This window comes from Prionailurus bengalensis, chromosome C1 (assembly GCF_016509475.1).
Source record: "Prionailurus bengalensis isolate Pbe53 chromosome C1, Fcat_Pben_1.1_paternal_pri, whole genome shotgun sequence".
Lineage (NCBI taxonomy): Eukaryota > Metazoa > Chordata > Mammalia > Carnivora > Felidae > Prionailurus > Prionailurus bengalensis.
The window spans coordinates 93,411,898-93,436,229 of NC_057345.1; the positions used below are offsets into that span (position 1 = coordinate 93,411,898).

General features: G+C 43.0%; 3 protein-coding genes and 1 non-coding gene across 7 annotated transcripts in view; 3 read left to right on the forward strand and 1 right to left on the reverse strand.

Moving 5' to 3' along the window:
- Positions 1–164: 164 nt before the first annotated feature.
- Positions 165–5,585, forward strand: TMEM167B (transmembrane protein 167B). The gene is made up of 3 exons (XM_043575761.1): positions 165–315; positions 2,447–2,578; positions 3,118–5,585. The coding sequence occupies exons 1-3, from the start codon at positions 306–308 to the stop codon at positions 3,198–3,200; spliced, it is 225 nt and encodes a 74-aa protein (XP_043431696.1). The 5' UTR covers positions 165–305; the 3' UTR covers positions 3,201–5,585.
- Positions 5,586–6,816: 1,231 nt separating this feature from the next.
- LOC122482387 lies at positions 6,817–7,243 on the forward strand. The gene has a single exon (XR_006297169.1).
- Positions 7,244–8,131: 888 nt separating this feature from the next.
- Positions 8,132–19,249, reverse strand: CFAP276 (cilia and flagella associated protein 276). Its single transcript, XM_043575759.1, has 5 exons — positions 18,592–19,249; positions 10,360–10,476; positions 9,722–9,837; positions 9,227–9,357; positions 8,132–8,783 (listed from the first exon to the last, which is right to left on the reverse strand). Exons 1-5 carry the CDS (start codon positions 18,670–18,672, stop codon positions 8,713–8,715), a joined length of 516 nt encoding a protein of 171 aa, XP_043431694.1. The 5' UTR covers positions 18,673–19,249; the 3' UTR covers positions 8,132–8,712.
- Positions 19,250–19,649: 400 nt separating this feature from the next.
- Positions 19,650–24,332, forward strand: part of ELAPOR1 (endosome-lysosome associated apoptosis and autophagy regulator 1) — a 72,756-nt gene continuing 68,073 nt past the window's right edge. For 2 of the 4 annotated variants that reach the window (XM_043575753.1, XM_043575756.1), the window contains exon 1: positions 19,650–19,988. In XM_043575753.1, the coding sequence (XP_043431688.1) occupies positions 19,836–19,988 (153 nt within the window). In that variant the 5' untranslated portion in view covers positions 19,650–19,835. The remainder of the gene's footprint in view (positions 19,989–24,332) is intronic. The other 2 variants (XM_043575754.1, XM_043575757.1) reach the window with 2 other exon arrangements.

The following is a 24,332-nucleotide window of genomic DNA, read 5'->3' on the forward strand; positions in this document are numbered from 1 at the left end:
CTGCCAGGACACCAAGGAAAGTTGGTTACCATGGCCACTTAGGAAGCCTCCCGGATGGCACTCTTACGCTCGCGTTGGCAAGCAAGTGCCACTACCCACACAAGTCCCGTAGCTTGGGAATCAGCTAGCCACTCCTGATTGCGTTCGGCGCTCGCCTGTCTGCCCTTGCGCCTGCGTACTACGCCTCGTACCCGTCGCCGCGGCCCCGATCGGGAAGTGTCAACACGGAGCTGGGTTCCCCAGTCTTCGCGGCTACCACCTTCAGCCGATCCCGGACCCCTTAACCAGGCCCGGGCCCAGCCGCCATGACGAACGGTGAGAGCCAGTGCCCAGAGTGGAGAATGGGAGTAAAGGACGAGGGGAAACGTGGCGGGCGGGACCCGGACTGACGTGGCCATTCTCCCCGCCCCCTCCCAGCCCAACCCCACCATGGCCTTTTGCTGCCCCTGTCGCTCATCCCCCAAGTCTTTCCGCAGGTTCCCCCGTCCCGTGCGCATCTAGAAATACATATGTCTCATGTGCCCACACCCCGGGTCCTCGGTCTCTACCCCGTACTTTCTCTTTCTCCTTCCTAGAAGTTCGTTTTGGCCATTACAAGACTCTTGGGCAGGCCAGTCCCGGTTGAACTATTGCTTTAGCACCAGGAAAAAGAGAGGATCCTCCTCCCAGCCCCCTACGTAGGCTTGTTGGGAGGACCAAGAAATCACAGAGGATGTCAAGTCTCACATTTTTTGGATGCAAATATAGACCATTGGAACAACAAAAAAAAAGTTCTCCAGAAAGCTATGTCTAAAGTCCTGCCTGGGTGATCCCATCTGGAGACCCTGGCTAGTGTTGCAAGGGTTGGATTTAGACACTGCCTCTTCTAAACGATGTGGCAATTGCAGCCCTGTTTATCCAAACTAGTTTTCCAAACGTCTTCATACACTTGATAGAGATGATTTCCGGAATTCCAGGGAAGGGCAGGAAGCAGGGATTTTATGGTCTTCAGAGTCAACTTTACAGGAAAGAAGAGAAGGCCTCTTGGTATGATTTGAGGGGTACAGGAAAGTATTTCTCAAAAGTACATTTTCTGTAAGCCTGGCAGTGGTGACTCAAATTTCACCTCCTTGTGAATTTTGGCATTGTCTGCAAGAACTTGTGAGAGTAAAAGAACACACTAAGGTATCATTCTTCATAAGAACTTAGTGTATGTGTTGACTTACTGGACCCTTTCTCATACGACACCTGGCTGTGAGGTAGTTTTACTGGAGGGAGATAGAGTGGTCTAGAACTGGCAGATACTGGGTAAAATATCCTTTTGGAGCTTCCTGGGTAAGTCATAGGTATGAGGTTACTAAGCACAGTACCAGAAGTTACATCGCCTGGAGGAAGACATCATCTGGACCAGGAAATAGAATAACAGTTTGATACAGAATAATTACTGAGTAATTTTTAACCTTCCCTCCTTTTGTTATCTGATTATTTTTTTTAGGTGCCTCATTGTGCTTACGTGTACAAGAAATAGCTTGTTTTATATATGTAAGAAATAGAACTAATTGTTCAAAGCTTTATTCCCACAATTGTTTCACTATGTTGAAACCTCAGATACTTTTTTTTTTTTACAAGAGTCTGTTGTTATTCTACTTGCAATTTGGTTTGTAAGTAGAGTACTATGCCTGAGGTGTGAAATGAGCATAGGATAATTGTAGTTTTATGAAATCTAAAAAAAAAAAATTTTTTTTAATGTTTATTTTTGAGAGAGCACGAGCAGGGAAGGAGCAGAGAGAGGGAGACCCAGAATCCGAAGCCGACTCCAGGCTCTGAGCTGTCAGCACAGAGCCCAACCCGGGGCTTAGCACAGAGCCTGACACGGGGCTTGATCCCACAAACTGTGAGATCAAGACCTGAGCTGACATCGGACGCTTAACCGACAGCCATCCAGGCACCCCTGAATTCTAACTCTTGCTATTTCCATTAAGCTTTACTTTTTGCTTTAACATATTCTTCACCAACAAATGCAGATTGGGGAGACTTTGCTAAACATCTGGCTCTCCTTTATCACATGAGTGATTGATCATAAGAACATGTGTACTTTTGTTAGCTCAGGCTCCAAGGATTCTTATGCCTCTCTCAACCTGTTACCGCTACTGGCCATTCCTAGGAGGTTCATTCCAGGTAAAACTGATACCCTTTTCTCAGAACTCGTAGTTCTTGAAAGGGGAGGAGAGGGTGCAGTGAAATATTTGTACGGGGGTTGTCTACAAGCAGTTTGAGGAACAATAAAGTAACCTCGTTAGTCCCAGGATTTGGGCTCCCTCTTATCAAGGGTTGGCATTGTCAGTTGTGTTTATCGTCTTGATATTATATCACACTCTGTTCTTGAGTTCTCAAGTGGGATCACCTATCACCTGTCCCAAACTAGATTAGCATCAAAGGTTTTGTTGTTGTTTTGTTTCTGTAACAGTGTACTCCTTGGATGGGATCCTGGTGTTTGGTTTGCTCTTTGTTTGCACCTGTGCTTACTTCAAGAAAGTACCTCGTCTCAAAACCTGGCTGCTATCAGAGAAGAAGGGAGTTTGGGGTGTGTTTTACAAAGGTAAGATCATAGCTAGACAGTGAATGGAGATTGCCATCTCTGGACAGTGAGGTGCTACAAAGTGGGGGTGGGGATAGGCTGGCATTGTATTTGGTTCCACATTTACATAATTGTTTACTTTAGCATCAAGGTAATTTTAATATTCTCCACGGAGTAAAAATAGATAAAGAATTTTAGACTGGACTAGAATTCTTGGAATATTTTCCCAGTGAAAAGTTTTTCTGAATTTCTGGGAAGAATATATTGGAGTCTCTTTTAAGTTTTGATTTCATTAACTCAGAGGCTTTTTTATTTTTTATTATAGATAAATCCTACCTATCTAAATCTCTTTTCAAAATAGAGCAAAATATAAACAAACAGTATATCCACCTAGAACCTATAGCTTAAGGATAGTATTTAAATGCATTCCCGGGTGGGCTCTTGAAAATCTTGATAGATCTCTTCGTGTAACTAGAGATTTCAGGGCATCACCTTGAAATTGAGGACTTACATGAAGGGCGGGGTTTGATTTCTTTTCTCTTTTTGCTTTTGTCTGCTAGCCGCTGTGATTGGAACCAGGCTGCATGCTGCTGTGGCAGTCGCCTGTGTTGTAATGGCCTTTTACGTCCTGTTTGTAAAATGAATTCCAACGCATCCATCTCATCAGCTGCCAACCAAGAGGATGAGGGTGAAGAACCTGTCCGGGGCCTGGGCCCAACGTGAGAGAGCTCAGCTAAAATCATCAAAGTCCCCAAGATGACACCACAGCATCTGCTCCTACCATATGTGGGGAAAACTCCTCATGGTTACAAACATTATTTATGCTTCAGGGGACTCGAGGAAGCCAACTTCCTTTGATCTGTGTGTGAATCAGTCCTCAGCAGAGAGCATATAATGTCCAGATAAATTACACTCCACGGTGATAAGATTACATATACCTCCTGCATAAAAACCTGTCACCTATTTTGTTCTTCAGTCCCTCATCAGGAGCTTTTCAAACTGAGACTCATTAGGGAAGGACATAGGCTGTGTTCACACCTCTTGGAAGGAGAGAGAATTTTCAAGACTTGACTTTTCTTTTTCACTGTTTGATTTACATTTGGCAAATTGATGGGAACGGGGTGGGTGGGTGGGTGGGAGAAAGAGGAGTTAAACAATGCCAAGAAAATTTTTGACTTTGGAAATTTATCTTTCATATACTCATATGGGAACATAAGAGAGAGGCATGGTCCTCATTGCAAAAAGAGAACAGATGATATAGCTGTGCTGTGTGCTGGCAGCTTAAGAGTTTGCCAAGAAAATCTGGGCCTGTGTAAGATTTATCTGTGATGAGACCAGAAAGCAGTAACTTAGATAAGGAAAAATGTTCTGTTCACCAGTATCCCCCAAAGGAGACTTCACCCCATCAAATGGTAGATGGAAAATGAATCTAGTGTTGCAATTTTCCTAAAGCCTTTTTAATATTTTAGATTACTGAGTGCTGAATAAGTGTCACTCAGTTTTAAATGCCATCGCTAGGGGAAAGAGAAAGTATTGAAGAAATAATTTTTAATATATTTGCAGTTAGGGTAAAAGAAATCTAGTATATAATTCATACACTAGTAAAGTCATCTAGTATAAGAATTTACTGTGATGTTAGATGGACATTTTGTCACGTTATCCAAGACTTATCCACAGTCTTATTCTGTGTTTAAGTCTGGCTTATAATGGCAGTTTTTAATTGATTACTTGTTTTTCTTGGGCAACTCTTAGGTTGCCTCATATTGCAGTACTTTTTAGCTATCCCTTGGAAATTCTGTGTTACAAGAACATGATAAATTCAAGTGAGAGAGAGAAGTTGCTGATATGCATAGGCATGTTTGGATAGTTCACAGAATCCATGATTGAAATGAGGGTGTTTTCAAGAATAAAGGAAAACAGATGTTTGCAAGGGAGATTGATGGGCTTTCCCATGGAATGTGGTAACTCTTGTGCAAATCATTTTAGATGACTCAACATTTGAAGGGATGACTTCTCCATTAAAAAAAAATGAAAAAGAGTTGGTCTAAAATTACATTATTGTAAAAAACAGGCATAGACATAGGAGCCAATTGAATCACCCATACAGTAAAACGTGATTGTGGACAAGTTAGCTGTAGTTGACCTCTGTGTGGCAGGAAATTGTCTTTTGTCTTATCCCCAAAGAAAAGCTGCTAGGAAGTTTAGGTTTCAAAACAGGCAGTTTAGTGCTTTGAGGGTTTCTAGAGGTGTAGCAGGTCACCAAGTAAACACTACACATCTCATCCTCTCGGAGTTGTGCTTTTTTCTCTTCAGGAATTGGCCCAGAGGGTACATTTCACTGATTAATATGATTTCCAGTGTCCCTCCTGAGGATCTTTCACACGAGGGAAAGGAAATCTATTAGAACAGAAAGGAAGAGTTACACCTTGTAGGTGTGAGTTTGGGACCTGTTGGCCAGCAGGAGTGCCACTCCCTGGAAATATAGGTTCAGCATGTTTTGCACTTGTTATTCTGTAGCTTTAATGACTTGTTTTCCAACAGGGCTAATGTCTCTAAGCTTGGTGAATAGAGCTGCTTCCATTTTAAACTCATTTCACAGTTCCAGTTCAAACCCAATTTTTACAGCCTCCTGGGTGGGTCATCTTGCCCTAAATTGTTATATTTTGAGGTGTTTTCATATGAGAATGTACCAAAAAGTGTACAGAATGAAGGTAATTTGCAGCAAGAAACATAACACAGCTTATTTCATTTCTTGTGTTTATGTAAGCAGATAAGCAGAAACCTGTTTAATTCATTACTTTGGTTGGTGTGTCATATATTTTTTGACTGAAAATTGTAGGACGTTATTCCCCTAAGGAAGTCTTAGGGGTAGGAGAATGGGGATCGCAATATTGCCTCAGATTCAAACTGGCATCACCATAAACCCTGAATGCCAGGGTGGAATGAAGTCAGCCTTTTATAGTTGAAATAAAATTTTTTATTCACCACTGTCTGCACAAATCCTTGAAAATAAAATTCCTTTCCCTACCGTTTTTGTCCATTTTATTTGTCACATGAATTCATTGAACTTTGTTCAATACTCTTCTGGGTTCTGCCCATGGTATATACCTTTTTAGTTTACATCATAGTGAATACCATCATTCCTGTTAACCTAGTGTGATGGTCACCAAATATACGATAGAGTTCATAATTTATGAGCGTGTGTTTTTCTCCTTTGAGGGAGCTCATACATGCATCAGCATTCATATATATCAGCATATATACATGAATAAGTGTTGAGGTGTATTAAATAAGGTAAATAGCACTCCTCAAAACATTTTATCTACCACTACTATTAAAATACAAGTATCACCTGCCATTACCAGTCATAAACTCCTTCATTCAAATGAGGTTATCGGGTTAACCAGCTATGAACCTAGGCAATCCTTGAGCCAATGGGATTCTGGCACATAAATGGATACTTTCCCCCTGTTTGTTTATAAGTGCACGGTGGGATTGGTACAGTTACAAATTATAAATTAACAATATTTTTCTGGTTTACCCTCATCCATACCTTTTTCACTGAAAAAAGAGAAGGTAACAGACATTAAAATTATGTTCCTTGATATGAAAGGAGCTAATACTAATTATATAATCACTACTTTTTTTTTCACTACTTATTCTGGAATTGGAAAGTTAGACATGCTTTAACAGACATGCAAGTTAATGAAGGTTCAGCAATATGACTGCCACAGAACCAAGGTCCAGGTAGCAAGAGGGCTCTTGTGAATGAGGATAGGGATATGCCTTCCTACTTTTACTCATCTCACAATTATCATGACTACCAAGCCCTTGGATTTAAGTAACCTATTCTCACCCTTCCCTTTGGTAAAATGATGTTTTCCTTCTCCCTTGGGGGAGGAACTCCTGCAGAACCTGATACTGGTTAATGACCGGGATTTGCCTTCTCCATGGGAAAGTAGCCACCTATAAATCTGAGACTGAATCATCTTATATCCAGAACTCGGGTCAAAGACCAAAGAAAAACTAGAGATATGGATATAAATATGCTGCTGCACAAAGACCAAAAGACAAGCACGATTTAGGATTGCCGGATTTTGTCCAGCCTTTCCCTCGGACCTGGGTTCGTTCCCCTCCGAGCCACGCGAGGGCAGCAAAACGCATACCGTCACGAGGGCCTATGCTCAGTGGTTCCTCCCAGAATCCTCCGAGGTGGGGGAGGGGCGGGGGGATTTAAAAGAGGATGCGGACTTCCGTTCTCTTTCCGGAGGGAGAGCGGCCTAGGGCGAGGTGGTTTGTGTGGTGCTTTGGTGTTGAATGGAAGGCGCGTATGGGCTGAGTGTGAGTGTGTGCGCGACTGTGAGTGTGCGCGACTGTGAGTGTGCGCGTGGGGCGTGCAAGGAGAGTGTGTGCGCCCGTCCCTGAGCCACTCTCCCCCGCCTACACCTTGATCTTATTTGATCGGGTTGTGACCCTTGCCCCGCGGGGCCGACCCGATATGAAAAGCTCCCCTCCTGCGAAGCCCCCTCCTCTGGGGCGCTGTGCAGCGAGGCCCCTTTGGCGGCGGCGACGCTGCGGTCCCGGAGCCGGTCTTACGGGGCCCGGTGCTCAGAAATGATGAATTGATCAGATAGACGAGGCCGGGCTAGTCCCGGGCCACTGATTATCGAGGCGATTCTGATCTGAGCCCAGCCCTGGGGCACGGCCACCCGTGGCATTGGGGCTAAGCGTTTACAATCGGCGGCGGCAGGGGCGCTGACGGGTGGGGAAGGCGCGGGTGAAGGAGCCATCGCTCCGCCCCCTGGAGCTGGAAGGGCACGAAGTCGTGTTTGCCGCTTCAGTGTTTTTCTTTAGCACCTCTCCCTTTATTCCTTTAGTCCCGACTTGTGATGACCGTTTGTATGGTACCAACACTGGTGCCCGCTGATCTAGAAGCACACTACAGCGTCTGTTGCTAAAGGCTCTATGTATATATGCACGCCTATATGTGTGCGCGCGCGTGTGTATATCGCGTGTGTGAGTATCCGTAAGAGAACTTGGAGAGCTTGTAAATATTCCCATTCCAGGGACCCGCCCCAGATTTACTGAATTAGATTTATTAGGGAGGTCAACGAGTCTGTATTTTTAAAAACCTTGATGTATGGGTCACAGTATTAAATTTTTAAATATTTCAGTATCAAATAACCTGCATGAGATGATTATCTGGAGAGTCACCCATCTCTGCTGCTTTCAGCCATTATAAATAATGAGAATTGAAACTTCATATTGTCACTTGGCAGCAGATACTATCTGAATAGGTGGAGTAACTGTGGAAGAGGGGCTGTGATAGATTGGTGGGATTTAAGGACCATGTGTACCTAAGTAACAGGAAGAAGTCCTTTCATATCTGCATTATTCAATAATGCACATGCTCTCCAAACTTAGAAATGGAAGTTTACCCTACAGTATTCTAAAAGGTCTGCCATTTCTTGCCCAATTTAACAGCAGGTCCCCCTGAGTGACTTGTAATTTTAGAAACCACATTACTGCATCGGTTTTTAGGTCCCCTCAAGCCCAAGCACCAGATTATTGAACCATGTTTAGAAGAACTGCCTGTATTTCACGGCACAAATTGACAAAGAAGGGAATTGACTCCCAGGCAAGAAGACCACAGAGTCAGAGAATGAGCAATGGCAAGGAGCCTGGACCAGACAGATCGAGCCCTCATGGCAAGGTAGAGTCCAGTAGATGACAAAATCCACTTGGTCCAAAGTATGTTAAGTGTGACCTCATCATAACCATTAATGCCACATAGAACTACCAGAATTATGGCAGTGTGAGCTCATTAAGAAAATGGGCTACGTCCATTCTTGTTTCCTCAACACTTAGCTCAGTGCCTGACATATAAAAGTTCGCAAGGAATGTTGAATGGATACGTCAATGTTTGGAATGACTTCTAAATCCTTATCTTCTCAGCAAAATGACTCCAAATTGCAAATATGTCCAACAGGACTAACTTCTAGAAGTTGGGAAACTTCCATATTTTAAGAGTAGTCAAGTGTCAACTTTTAGTCCTTGGGCAACACACTTCAAGCTTCATCCAGCACAAATCTATTTAATGGAGGTGGGCGAAAGGACGTTCCACTATGATTAATTAGTCCAGGGGCCTGTCAACACTAGGTAGAGAAGAAGCCACCATCATTCTTTCGGGAGTAGCCTCCATTGGTGGCTGCAGTATGAGGGGACACTGTGGAGAAAAGAGAAGAGGGAGTAGGTTGTGAATTTCAATTGTTTGCCTTTTCTAGGAACCTGTAATCATCCATACATTTCTGGGTACTGTGGAGCAGTAACAAGCTGTCTTGTAACAGCTGGGAAACTGGCATATAGGGGACTAATGGGAGATAGCTAGAGGTCTTTCATTCCCAGGTTTCTGCCCTTTGCTAGAAATTTTGTTCTCTAGACCTAAGGCTGAGTTAAAGGCTCTGAAAAATTGAACTCATTTCCTAGCTTATAGGCAGCATGTCCCCTGGGTTTAGCCTGATATATGTCAACTTAGTCACTGCTATTCCTGGATCCTAAGTTATCCCTTAAGTTCTCTAATGGCCAATCACCTCAACTCCCTGATTCCTAGGTCCATTTTAAAAAAACTCTTGTACCACCCATCTGCCCCCCCAGTCTTCTAACCCTTACCTATGGATCCCTGGATGCTGTGGATAGACTCCTTCTTAGGGTTGATCCAGTGTCTGATGTTAGCCTGGGAAGTGATGGAAGGTGGCAGAGGAGGGGGTAAAGGTTCTCCAGGGAATTGGGTCTTGATGATTCTGGAAGATGGTATGGGGAAGAACAGGGGAGAGTGAAATCAATCAGAAGGAGAAAGGTGAGGAGGGAAAGAGTTGCATGCAGCCTCAGAAATAATGCAGCCAAAGATCCTTTTTATCTTTTTCAGTGGAATCAACTGAAGCTTTTGTTTGTTTATACAGATAAGAACAATCCTGGAGGATCGCTATTCATTTTAGATAATAAAAATATAGAAATTGCATTACAGATACAGATGTAAAAAATATAGAAATCTGTATACAAATGAGTACCTCTTGGTTATCGTTGTTATTTCTCAGGTAACACATTACCTTACTTGACTGGATGGCATTGTCCTTAGGACGGAGAGGCTCCACCTCCACCACTTACCCATGGGTATCCTGGGTGGTCTCCTGATGTAAGAGTGTCTCATTTTTGTTCTTGAATGTCCCTGTGTGGTGGTTGTACAAGGCTGCTAAGCGGAAATCCAGGTCATCCTTGGGTATCTACAGAGGAAGTCAATACGCCCCACCCCCAGGGTTAACTTGCCACCTCTACCCCGACTCTAGTCAGTTCTGCTGGACTCTACTTTTCCCCAAAAGCAGAGCAAACCCTTTTTGTGCCTGAGACCCACCAACTCCTTACACACCAAAGACATCTTAACTCTTGTCAATACAGAATTGTGTCATGGTTAGGCCTAAGGAGGGGTGAGTTCTTACTGGAGATATGGAAATAATTATACTGTCCTTTAGTTGGGCCTAATGGGCCTTACTTCATTTATGGTTACAATCAGAAGAGAAGTCTGGTAAGAAAACAACTTGCTCCAGATAATCAACTGGAGAAAAAACCGAAGCCTTCCAACTTCCCAGGGGCCAGATAAATCAATATTTGGTTTTGGATTTGGTAGGATCTTGGATTGGGGACAAAATAAAGATGGTGATGCAGTTAAGGACAGACTATCTTTCCAAAAATGATAGTCACGAGTCTTAAGCGGATGTAAAGAGAAATAGCATTTCAATACTAGGTACCTCAGGATCAAAAAAATAAACTTCCCGCCTCATGGAGGTGATTGTGGGAGTTGAGTTGAGCCGACTCCAGGGTTCCTGTTGCTGAGCAAGGTGATTTGGGTTCTTATATGGCAGTTTCTGCAAAAGAGAAACCACACACAGGACCTGGTTACAGGAGGCCTTGCTGATGTGATGGCTTCAGTGACACCATCTCCTTATTCCATCCTATTTTAACTGAACCTCAGATATCTTCCAAGGGAGGAACAATATGAGGCAAGACTCCCAGACTTTAGATGCTCCTAAGTTTTCAATCTTAGAACTGGCAGAAGTAGGCCAGGAATACAGGGAAAGGGGTGAAGTGGGACAGGGGGTAAAGAGTGCAGAGGAGATAAGATGATGAGCTCAGGCTTAGATGTCCTGAGTTTGAAGAATAGGCAAGACATCTGATTGCAGTCAACAGGTAGAAAATGGGAAGTGTGCAAGTTAGAGAGCTCAGAACACGTAATAGAGGTTTGATGGTCGTCCGCATGAAGTAGTAGCTGAAGCCTGCAAAAGGAGTGTGGCCAAAAGGGCTCATGACTGTATAATATTATAATGGGGGGGGGGGGCGGGTGGAGAGGAAAGAGAAAGGACACTAAGGCAATCAGAGACAGGAGAATCAGAAGAGTGCAGTGTCTAAGCAGGAAGAGAAAAGTATCAGCAGGGAAGGGTTATTGTGACTGCAGAAATGTCAAAGAAAAAGTACACTGGTTAGTCAATCTTCTAAATAGAACTGCATAAGCATGAATGTGAAAAGCACATAACTGATTTTCTTCATTGTATGTAAAGCTATATTGTATCCCTAGTGTCTAGAACAGCAACCTAACACATGGCATTCAAAAATGAAATACTGTTTGAATGATGACTGAATTCTAGTGAGTACAACTCCAACCTAGTAGAAATCAAATTCAACCTATCCAATGTTGAAGCCCTCCTCCCCTCTATATATGGCAAAATGCTGTGTGACTCAGGTCAGTTATACATTAATTGAATACTATGTTCCAGGCAGTGTGCCACCAGCAAAAAAGATGACAAATGAAACAAGAAAACTACAAATATATGAGGCAAGCATAGGCAGATTTCCTCCCACTTTTCAAAAGCTACAGAAGTCTCATCATGTCCTCATTCAGTGGATGAGACTGTCTTTCACTGAGAAAGTCAAGACTGTTGAGCATGAATACCATCCTCACATCCAATGTCCTTCCATCTCAAAGAAAGAGATGTCCCTTTTACTCAAGAATAACCCTTATGAATGGAAAAACATATTCCCCTCAAATGGAAGAAAAAAAAAGCCAGGTAGCAATACTTATATCAGACGAAACAAACATTAAAACAAAGACTGTATCAAGAGTCAAATAAGGGCATTACATAGTGATAGAGGATCAATCCAACAACAGGATATAACAATTACAATTACCTATGTACCAAACACAGAAGCACCTAAATACATAAAGCAAATCTTAATAGACATAAAGGAAGAAATTGAAAAAAAAAAAGCAAGAAATTGATAGTAATACAATAACACTAGGAGACTTTACCCCACTTATATCAATGGATAGATCATCCAGACAGAAAACCAACAAGGAAATGATGTTTTTGAATGACATATTAGATCAGATGGACCCAACAGATATATACAGGACATTCCATCCAAAGCACCGGAATTACACATTCTTTTTGAGAGCACATAGAGCATTCTCCAGGACGGGTCACATATTAGGCCACAAAACAAGTCTCAATAAAAAAATTTTTTTAATTAAAAAAATTAAAAAAAATTTTTTTTAATGTTTTATTTTTTATTTTTGAGAGAGACAGAGTGCAAGCAGGGGAGGGGCAGAGAGAGAGGGAGACACAGAATCTGAAGCAGGCTCCAGGCTCTGAGCTGTCAGCATGGAGCCTGATGTGGGGCTTGAACTCACGAACTGTGAGACCATGACCTGAGCCGAAGTTGGAAGCTTAACTGACTGAGTCACCCAGGCGCCGTAGTCTCAACAAATTTAAGAAAACTGAAATCACAACAAGCAACTTTCCCGACCACGATAGTGCTGAAACTAGAAATCAATTAGAAGGGGGGGGGAAAAAAACCCTGAAAGAAACACAAACACACAGAGGCTAAACATGTTACTAAATGACCAATTGGTCAACTAAGAAATCAGGAAATCAAGAAACAGAAAATGAAAACACAGCTGTCTGTCCGAAGTCTTTGGGATTCAGCAAAAGCAGTTGTAAGAGGGAAGTTTATAGCAATACAGGCCTACATCAAGAAACAAGAAAAATAATCAAACGATCTAAAGAAACTAGAAAAAGAAGAACAAACAAACCCTAACAAAGAACTAACAAAGTTAGTATAAGGAAGGAAAAATGAAGATCAGAGCAAAGATAAATGAAATACAGACTAAAACATACACACACATACACGAAAAGATCAATGAAACCATGGGAAACATAAAATTGATAAACCTTTAGCTAGACTCATCAAGAAAAAGAAAAAAAAGAGAGGACTTAGATAAAATCAGAAACGAAGGAGGAGAAACAATAACCAACATCACAGAAACAGAAATAATTACAACAGAATATTATGAAAAACTATATGCCAACAAATTAGGCAATCTAGAAAAAAAGGATAAATTCCTAGAAATGCAGAATCTTCCAAAACTACATCAGGAAGAAATAGAAAATTTGAACAGGCCAATTACTAGTAACAAAATTGAAATGGTAATTTAAAAGTCCCAACAAACAAAAGTGCAGGACTAGATGGCCTCACAAGTGAATTCTACCAAACATTTAAAAAATAGTTGGGGCACCTGGATGGCTCGGTCAGTTAAGCATCTGACTTTGCCTCAGGTCATGATCTCACAGTTTATGAGTTTAAGCCCCACATTGGGCTCTGTGCTGACAGCAAGGAGCCTTATTTGGATTCTCTGTCTACCTCTCTCTCTCTCTTTCTCTCTCTCTCCCAAAAATAAAGATTTTAGGAAAATAAAGAAGAGTTAATGCCCATTCTTCTCAAGTTATTCCAAAAAAATAGAAGAGGAAGGAAAACTTCCAAATTCATTCTACAAGGTCAGCACTACCCTGATGCTAAAATCAAAGACACTACAAATGAAAAAAAAAATACAAGCCAATATCCCTGATGAACATAGATGCAAAAATCTTCAACAAAATATAGCAAAACAAATTCAATAATACATTTAAAGGATCATTCACCATGACCAAGTGGGATTTATTCCAGCAATGCAAGGGGGCTCAGTATTCACAAATCAATCAATATGTTACATCACATTAACAAGAGGAAGGATAAAAACCATATGATTATCTTAATAGATGCAGAAAAAGCATTTGACAAAATACACCATCTGTTCATGACAAAAAAATCTCAACAAAGTAGGTTTAGAGGGAATGTATCTCCACATCATAAAGGTATATATCAATTTTAATGGTGAAAAATTCAAAGATTTTCCTCTAAGATCAGGAACAAAATAAGTATGTCTGTGCTCACCATTTTTATTCAACATAGTATTAGAAGATTTAGCCACAGAAATCAGATAAGAAAAAGGAATAAAATGCATCCCAATTGGTAAGGAAGAAGTAAAACTGTCACTATTTGCACGTGACATGATACTATGTATAGAAAATCCTAAAGATTCCACCAAAAAATTATTGAAACTAGTAAATGAATTCAGTAAAGTTGCAGAATACAAAATTAATATACATAAATCCATTGTTTCTATACACCAATAACAAAGTGGGAGAAAGACAAATTAAGAAAACAATTCCATTTACAATTGCACCAAAAATAATATTATAGCTAGGAATAAATTTAACTAAGGCAGTGAAAGACCTCTTTTCTGAAAATTATTAAGACATTGATGAAAGAAATTGAAAACAACACAAATGGAAAGATATACCATGCTCATGGATTGGAAGAAATAATATTGTTAAAATGTCCATACTACCCGGAGCACGCTAAAGATTCAGTGCAATCCCCATCAAAATACCAATAACATTTTTCACAGAACTACAACAAATAATCCTAAAATTTTATGGAACAAAAGACCTCGAATAGCCAAAGCAATCTTGAGAAAGAAGAACAAAGCTGGAGGTACCACAATCCCAGATTTCAAGACATGTACAAAACTATAGTAATCAAAACAATATAGTACTTTAGGTGCCTTGCTGGCTTGGTTGGAAGAGCATGAAACTCTTGATCTCAGGGTCATGAGTTCAAGCCCCACACTGGGTGTAGAGATTACTAAAACAAATAAATAAACTAAAAAAAAACCAAAAAAAAACAAACCCAATATAGTACTGGCACAAAAATAGACACATAGATCAATGGAATAGGATAGAAAGCCCCCAAATAAACTCATGCTTTTATGGTCAATTAATCTATGACAAAGGAGGCAAGAACATACAATGGGGAAAAGACAGTTCTTTCGGTAAATGATGCTGGGAAAAAAACTGGACAGCTACATGCAGAACAATGAAACTAAGCCCCTTTCTTATATCATACACAAAAACAAAAGGAAAATAGATTAAAGACCTAAATGTGAGACCTGAAACCATAAAGTTCCTAAGGGAAAACATATGCAATAATCTCTTGGACATTAGCCTTAGCAAAATATTTATGGATATGTCTCTTCAGGGAAGGGAAACAAAAAGAAAAATAAACAATTGGGAGTACACCAAAATAAAAAGCTTGTTCACAAAGAAAGCCATCAACAAAATGAAAAGACAACCTACTGAATGGAAGAAGATATTTGCAAATAATATATCTGATAATTAATATGCACAATATATAAAGAATTTATACAACTCAACACCAAAAAACAAAACAAAACAAAACAAACCTGATTAAAAAGGGGGCAGAGGACCTGAATAGACATTTTTCCTAAGGGGACCTACAGATGGCCAACGGTCACACGAAAAGATGCTCAACATCACTAATCATCAGGAAAATGCAAATTAAAACCACAATGAAGTATCACCTCACACGAGTCAGAATGGCTAGCATCAAAAAGACCAGAAAAAAAAAAGACAAGAAATAACAAGTGTCGGCAAGGATGTGGAGAAAAGGGAGCCCTTGTGCAATGTTGATGGGAATGTAAATTGGTGCAGTCACTGGGGAAAACAGTATGGAGGTCCCTGAAAAAATTAAAAATAGAAATACCATACAATTCCATAATTCCACTACTGGGTACTTACCCAAAGAAAACGAAAACACTAATTAAAAAAGATATATGGACTATGTTTACTGCAGCATTATTTACAATAGCCAAGACATGGAAGCAATCCAAGCGCCTATCAATAGATGAATGGATAAAGAAAATGTGATATCTATATATCTTTATTCTTTTTTAATGTTTATTTATTTTGAGAGAGAGAGACAGTGCAAGTGGAGGGGGGCAGAGAGAAAATGCTAAGCAGGCTCCACACTGTCAGCACAGAGCCCAACATGGGGCTCGATCCTGCCAACTGTAAGATCATGACCTAAGCCGAAATCAAGAGTCGGACACCTAACCAACTGAGCCACTCAGGTGCCCCTATATCTTTATTCTTTATCTATCTATCTATCTATCTATCTATCTATCTATCTATCTATCTATCTATCCATCCACCCACAACGGCATATTACTCAGTCATAAAAAAGAAAAATCTGTTTTCAACAACATGGATGGAGCCTGGGTATCTGCTAAGTGAAAGAAGTCAGACAAAGAGAGACAAATACCATATTATTTCACTTATATGTGGAACCTGAAAAACAAAACAAAACAAAAGCAGAAATAGACCCATAAATGCAGGAAACACACTAAAGGTTGCCAGAAGGAAGGTGGGTAGAGAGAGGGGTGAAATAGATGAAAAAATTAAGATATACAAACTTCCAGTTATAAAACAAAAAAGCCACGGGAATGAAAAGTACAGCATAGGGAATATAGTCAATAATATTGTAATAATGTTGTACGGTGACAGGTGTTGACTACACTTACTGTGGTGAGCACTGAGTAATGAATAGAATTGTCAAATCGCTATGTTGTACACCTGAAATGAATATAACACTGTATGTCAACTATACTTCAAAAATAATAATAAAAAGGAATAACCTTTTCCCCCTGAACCTAGCCTTGTGCTTCAGGGAGACCTGCACCATCCTAGCATCCCCTGTACTCAGCTTCTCTCTCGTTCCTTTATCGCCGTCTCACTACCACTCTATCACCTTCCCTGCAGAACTAGACTTCAAGAGTTGACATTTACTATCTCCACTTCCTCCCCATTTCCGTCCCCTCTTTAGCCACTGCAGTCAGGCCTCTTTCTCAAGCTAGCACTGAAGCTGCTCTTGCTAGTGACCAGTGATCTTTATCTTTAGCTAGGATTGGAGGATCCTTTCCAGACCTGATCTTATTTGACCTCTGCAGTTTCTAGAACCATGATTCAGATTCCCTCAAATGTTCTCTCCATGCTCTGTGGGTCCAGTTCCTCCTTGTTTTTCTCTTGAGTTTAGTCCTAACTGCTTAGCTCCCTTGTCAGCACTATTTTCTCTTTCTCTGCCCCTTAGTGCATTCTCTAAGGTTTTTATTTGGGTTTTTTTTTTTTTTGTATTCTTACATTCACTGGATGAGCTCATTCCTTCCTATGGCTTCAACCACCACATGGCTATTTTGATTTCCTGATATACATCTTCAACCTAGAACTCTCAAGCATGTTGCCTGCTATTCATGTTCACTTAAGAGTCCTACAGGCACCACAAAACAACATCTGCATAACTTATCTGAACATCTTTCTCCCCAAACCTGCTTCCCCTGAATCCCTCATTCAGTAATGGCATCAATTAAGTCCTCAGACACCTAGGAGCTGTCCTAGACTTGTCCCTTCTTTTGGGCCCATCCATATCCAGCCACAAAGTCTCATCAGTCCTGCCCTTCGCATCTTTTTCACATCTGCACCATATTGCCACCCCCTGCTTTAGATCCGTTATTCCTCCTGGAGACTGCTGCCTCCTGAGGCTCTTGCCTCCTTGCTGATTCCTCTTGTCCTAACTCCCATTCTACCCAACCCACTGTCACTGTGTTTTCTGAAACATCCATTGATTGTGTCATTGTAGTGCTTAAAATCCTGACATGATGCCCCGGTGCCTCCAGCATGGAATCCTAGCTCACTAGCATGGTGTACACGGCACATCCAGTCCAACAAGGTCACTCCGGCTCCTGCTCTCTCCCCTCCTCCATCTCACATTGATGCTCCAGCCATTCTGGACTCTGGTCCCCAACAGGCCACTCTTTCTCTCCTTTCCATGTATGGGCACCCGCTGCCTCCTCTGCCCTGAACATCTGGTTCTTGTTTCCTTCTTCCTAACTCACATTCCACCTCCTCCCTCACCTGGCCCAGCTATTTGGATGTGAAAACTCACCTGCTCTGGGAAGCTTTCCTTTAAGCTCCCAGTTCTCCTGATACACAACATATAACTCTGTCATAACACCTGTGCTATTGTGCAGGCATTCTTGCTGTTGTGGTTGTCAGTAAGCTTTTCTACCAGAGTTCCTCTAGACCAGGAGCCATATCTAATTCATCTATATATCCTCAGTGTTGAGCAGATTGCCTGGCATATGATAAATGATAAATGTTGAATAAACCAAAGGAAGCTCTTTGATCCTGTTATTTAAGCCACAATTACTATTTAATTCACCGTATTTCACACCACTTCAAGCATCCCAAATACCCCTGCCAGAAAAAAAAAAAAAGATCATCTAAATTCCCAAATCACTGACACACACACACACACACACACACACACTCCAGTATTAACCAAAAGACAGAGATGGTGTGAAGGCAGATGTATAAGGCATGACCTGGTGGCTTCCAGAGGATTCTCTCCCATTCCATATCTCATGTCTCTTCAGAGAACAGTTTTCCAAACAGGGCAAAGGGTGGTTTGGCGGGACCTGCGACTGTTTAAGCCACATTACACAGCATTGCTTTGGGCAACGAGAGCCCCTTGTTCCTCTGGGCTAGAGCTCTACTTCACTCTCCTCAAAAGCACCTCTGAAACGTTAGCAGACCTGAATATGGGGCCAAGGAGGCAGGCAGAAAGCAAACTTATCCGGTACTTGACTCAGTGTCCTCACCAGAATCCTTTAAGTTAACCATCTCTGCCCTTAGGCGAACAGAAAGAAGAGTGCCATCGACCCTGGTGGGAATCTGCGCAAGAAACCACAGTACCTTGGAAGCTCGGGCTTTTCCCAAGTAGGAATCATCGTTATCCAACGTAGGGTGCTGGAAAGGGTCTCGGGTGAAAGGCATGGCAAAAAGGCGCTGGTGTGAAGGACTGGGGGCCCGCGCAGCCGCACACAACGCACGCGGAGGATCCCGGGTCCCAATTGTTTGGAACGCCCAGTTTCGGTTGCCGAGCAACTGCCCCACCGTCTGTGACTGAGGTGAGTTCCCTTCGAGAAGGGCGCCACCTGGCGGTGCAGCGCGGGAGACCCCTTGCGAGGTAGCTCCTGGGAACGCAGAGGGAAAGTGTCACCGAGTGTACCAGGGAGCCCTGAATTTGCATTCGGGAGGCTTAGTTGAAAAACGCCGGCCTCCTGGCGTGCAGGACTTCTGCAAAAGACTTCATCTGGGGAAAGAAGTCCTAAAAGATGACCCAGGAATTTCCTTCTACCTCGCATCTAACAGAAGGATTTTTCAAAGCAATGAGAGAATGAGGATGTCAGGAGACGGAAGAGCCCAAGTGTCTTGCACAAACACTCCTTGCTTAAACCCGTTTATGCCAGTCTCAAGCCTTCTCACAGAGCCGGTTGTAAAGGCACCGCTGAATTTGGTGGGACGGAAGTTAAGATCTCCAGAAGAGGCTGCTGCAGTAGGTAACACGTACCGGGGCCACTCTTCCAAACTGTAACTTCTGGAGGTGAGATGGCGTCTCAATCTTCCTTCTATCGCTCCACACACAGGAGGTGCTAAATAAGTATTTGTCGAACGCCACGTCTGCAAAATTAGAGGTGCTCATAAAAGGCCCATGGCACAAAAGGGCAATGGAAAAGGTGGATTTGGTGGCGATGGCTTGGAGGATGTTTCTACTGCGTTCTTTACACGCCCCCCGTGCCCGCCTGTTGGGCCGGTTGCAGACCCCGGGCGCGCGCCCTCCCACGCGGCGCGCGCCAGCGGCGGCGGCTGCCATAGCGACCGGCAGGTGAGCGGCAGAGGAGCTCGTGGTCCCTGACCCACCCGCGCGGAGGGAAAGAGGAGGCGGTTGCCAAGGCGACGTGGGTAGGAGGAGAAGAGGAAGGAGGGAGGAGGAAGGATGGGCGGCCTCGGCGTAGCCGCAGGGAGGTGACTGAAGCGAGCCCAGCCCCTTGCATCCTCCCCCTGTGAACCTCCCTCCCCTTTTTTTCCGCCTTCTGCCAGCAGTAGCAGCAGCCGCAGCACCTGAGCCGCTGCTGCCGCTCGCTCAGGACAACGTTATGGCTGAGCCTGGGCGCAGCCTCCATCCCTCTTCCGGACGCAGGGGAAGAACTGAGCGGCGCACACTCCGGCTTCTGCGGCTGCTGCTCTGGGTTGGGACCGCCTTCCAGGTGACCCAGGCAGCGGGACCGGAGCTTCACGCCTGCAAAGAGGTACTGTCTTCCCCGATTCAACCCCACTTTGGTTAGAAAAATCTTGGATCCTGGCGGAGACCTTGAGAACCCAGGCACAGACAGTTTCAGAGGCCACGGAGTTTAGGTTTCTTTGGGGATGAGACGTGGGGCTGGGGGAGGGAAGAGGAGCAGACTGGCGTCATGGAGAGGCCAGCCTACTGGAGGACTCACGAAACAGATCATCCTCACAGCTTGGGCTGCTGAGCTCAGGGGGGAAGGTCCCAGCTACAAGGAGCCCAGGAGGGACCCAGGTCCCTGGACTCGGGAATAAGGGAAGAAGAAGGCATGGGTTGTTTTCCAGCTGCAATGAAATTACCTTTAGTTGAAAACAAAAGATTATGTACAGAGGGGCAAAATGGAAAGTGAGAGAGAAGAAGTGGGGTAAGAGAAGAGTTAGGAAGGCCAGAGGAAAGTAGGGGAGCAAAGTGGGAATCCTTGTGGTTTTATCATGGCTTCAAAAAAGGAGAGTGAAGGTGGAAGATGTGTGAGGGGAACTGAAGGAACCCATCACCTCTCTCTCCCCACTCCGTGTCAAACATCCATTTACCTTGCAGACTGCTAAATGCGTTGCCTTTCCCAGTGCGCTTTGTTTAGTATACCTGATAGCACAAGACCCACCTCTGACCACACTTTGAGTCCTGTAATATTTCGCTTTCCACAAATCTCTACTTTCCTTTTCTGGACTTCTGCTGACGTATGTCATGAGTTTTTTTCAAGGTGCTACTCAAACGTTGCCAACACAATTCAGACAATAGGTAGTGAATGTCTTCCAATTAAAAATGTCTTTGAGCATTCTTTTTGGAGGGATACACAAGGTATTAAGGAGTAACAAAACTCAGTAGTTTCTATAGTGTTGAAATAACAATATTTGGTTGTTCTCTGAGTAACCCTTTTTAACCATATGGCAGAGACAGTAACAAAATACAAGAACTGCATTGGGGAAGGCAAAATAAAAGTTGTTCTGTTATTTCTGTGAAATGTGAAAGAATCGTAATGCACCAATAGTTTAGCCCCGTAAAAGGAATCTCCAATGTCATACTTGGCTAGAGTTTTGAGAGGTTGAAATACTTTTTGTAAGTTGTCAGTGTTGACTGATTAGTAACAACAACCCCCTCCCATATGGACATACATTATTATGAAGGTGCTCTATTCATTACACTGTCTACAACATAACAGATCAAGAAGTGAAGGGACGGGAAGAGAGAGAATTTTTTTTATGTTTTTATTTATTTTTGAGAGAGAGAGACAAAGTGTGAGCAGGGGAGGGGCGGAGAGAGAGGGAGACACAGAATCTGAAGCAGGCTCCAGTCTCTGAGCTGTCAGCACAGAGCGTGACATGGGGCTTGAACTTTTGAACCACGAGATCATGACCTAGGCTGAAGTCGGATGTTCAACCAACTGAGCTACCTAGGCACCCCTTAGAATTTTTTACTTCATTCATGAACATGATACAAGTGGCTCCAGTTAATGGCAGTTCTGGTAACTCTCGTCAGTCCCCTTGATGACCTGCCCTGGGCCATCTGTGTTGCCACTCAGCCACTTTATGACCTGTTTTAAAGATGGCTGGGAACAGAATGATTTTGTCCGTGACTGTGGCTGACTGTCCTTGGTGCCCTGTGGTCTAACCAACTGAGATAACTAGTTCAAGCAAGCCCACTTACCTAAGACTCCAACATGAGAGTCTTCTGAGTGAAAGGTAAGAGTCTTACAGTGCAGCGACTACTTCTTGGTGAGATCTTGTCAGCTCTGGAAAATATGAGACATTCGAGAAATTAAAGATGTTGTATCATCTTGGTTTGGAGGGAGGGAAGAATATTGACACTTGAGAACTATAACTTGGGTACAAATTTAGCCTTTAGTCCTTTTTAAATGGCTGACATTTGCCTAAACAAAAGGTCTTGCCACAGAGCACGAGCTTAGGAGAGTGGAAGGCTGTGCAACTCAGTTATACGAGGGTTCCACTCCCTGCCTGTCACTTACCACACAGTTTTTGGATTTGTAGGATGGATGTCTCAGTATTACCTACCTGAAAAAGGACTGCTTTGAGTACTGAGAGAGTAAAAATAAAAACATAAATTTGTGTTACCTAACCTCCTTTCCCATTCAGCTTCTTTACCATTAGATCCACACCCCGTGCCAGAGTGAAAGTGGCTTAGGAACCATGCTTATTGGCCACAAGCATCAGCAAGTCCTGTTGAGACTCTCCTTGAGCAAACAGTAGCTATTGGACACACGTGATGCCAAAATAATAAGGAAGAGAATAAGCCCATTGTTATAATGTTCTTCATTTGGCAATATGAACTGACGCAACAAGTTTGGGGGCTTCCAACCCTAAATGGTGAAAAAACAATTCAAGGTAGACTAACCCTTCTCTACTATTAATCTTCATATGAATTTCTTGTTTGTCCAATTTGGGTATTACTGACAGGGACTCTTATCAGAGTCATTAGGCCAACCCTAATAACAACAGTGCTGTTGCAGCCTTGTTCTCAAATCTGAGGTATCCCTCTGGATCTAATCAGGAGACAGAGAGGTTTAGCATGAGGCCTAGACTAAGGTGACAGAGAACTGGGAGTTCTAGGTTGCTAAACCTGGGCCAGGGTGTGGCGTGCGTTTCCTCTCACAGTTTTATAATAATCAGGGTCACCAGTGGAACTAAGAATCCTGTATGGTATTTGTTTTCATGAATCATTTCTTTAACCCTGTGCTAACCTGGGCCAAGTGCTGACTGAGAGCCAAAGGAGCATTTCCTATAGCACGATGAGTCTCAATCTAATGAGAGAGGAGCAGAAAACCTTCTTAACAGATCTGCCTTGTCCTGAGGCTCCAGCATTAACTGCCCCAAAGGGATTTCCCAATCTATACTGAAAAGTCTGTAGGGCTTAGGAATCTGGCATACCTGGATTGTAATAAAATTCAATTGAGTGAGTGATGACTCTGCCACTTAGTAAGGATGGTACTTTGAACAAGTTAATTAATTTCTTGCAACCTCAGATTCCCGATCTGTAAAGTGGGGATGATAATACTCTTCATTGTTCTTACTCTCACAAAGCTGTTGGGAGGATTAAGTTAGATAACACATGTAAAACGCCTAGTGCATACCGTTGACATGTCATAGGTGCTTAAGAAATATTGGTAGGCAGGGGCGCCTGGGTGGCTCAGTCAGTTGAGCATCTGACTCTTGATTTAAGCTCGGGTCATGATATCACAGTTCCTGAGTTCGAGTCCCTCATTGGGCTCCGTACTGACAGTGCGGAGCCTGTTTGGGATTCTCTCTCTCCCCCTCTCTCTCTGACCCTCCCTCCTTCCTCCCTCTCTCTCTCCCTCTCAAAATAAATCAATAAACTTTAAAAAAAGAGAAATATTGGTAGGCAGAAGAAATAAGTACACAAATAATGATACATAAATGATAACATAAGGTTAACATGTGGTGAACAATGCAAGAGTGGCAATATAGACGTGAATAGGAAAAGAAGAAAACATATTTGAACAGTTAGCACTTGCCCTACTTCTGGAATAATCAGTAGGACTGCAATGGGCAGAGATGGATTAGATAGAGGGAGGGGCCTGTGGAAAGGTACACCAGGAAAATGCAAGGGATCCTGGGAAGAGCAAGTAGACCAGGCGGCTGAAATGTGAAGTAGGTGTGAGTACAATGGGAGATAAGGTTGGAATGTGGAGTCGGTGTGGGGTACAGTAGAAATCAAGGTTGGAGAGTTAGAAACCTGAAGTGCAGAATCCTTGAAGGATTTCTGGCAGAGGTAGTGGCCTGCTCAGAGAAGATTAGCATGAATGAAAGGTAAACATGGTTGGGGTGCCTGGGTGACTCAGTCGGTTTGAGAGTCCCGCTTCGGCTCAGTCATGATCTCACAGTTCGTGGGTTCAAGCCCCACATCAAGCTCTGTGCTGACAGCTCAGAGCCTGGAGCCTGCTTCGGATTCTGTCTCCCTCTCTCTGCCCCTCACCCACTCACACTCTGTTTCTGTCACTCTCTCAAAAATAAATAAACTTAAAAAAAATTTTTTTAAAGAAAAGTAAACATAGTTGAGGTAGGCCAAAAGGTGAGAGAAGGAGATGGGGGCACGGAGACTAGTCAGGGAGGGGGCTAACAGAGGGACTGTGCTGGCTGGTGGTAATGGGACACATAGAGGTGTAGATATGAAAAATACACTGAAGGCTAGAGGGTTTGGCGACTGACTTTAAGTGCAGGGTGAAGAAAAGGGGCAAGCTGAGGGTTTTGGTCAGGGTTTTAGAGTGGGCATGGGAGATGCAGAGAGAACAGCTCTTGAATCAGAGTGATGGCCTTTCGCAGTTCTGACTTCC

Excerpts from the sequence above, each read along its gene's own strand:
- TMEM167B (XM_043575761.1), top strand. Across the intron at positions 2,579-3,117 it reads TTGGGGTGTGTTTTACAAAG|CCGCTGTGATTGGAACCAGG; the intron begins GTAAGATCATAG and ends TTTGTCTGCTAG.
- CFAP276 (XM_043575759.1), bottom strand. The coding sequence starts at position 18,672 with ATGCCTTTCACCCGAGACCCTTTCCAGCACCCTACGTTGGATAACGAT. Across the intron at positions 10,477-18,591 it reads GAAAAGCCCGAGCTTCCAAG|AAACTGCCATATAAGAACCC; the intron begins GTACTGTGGTTT and ends TCTCTTTTGCAG. Across the intron at positions 9,838-10,359 it reads TTTATTTTTTTGATCCTGAG|ATACCCAAGGATGACCTGGA; the intron begins GTACCTAGTATT and ends CTTCCTCTGTAG.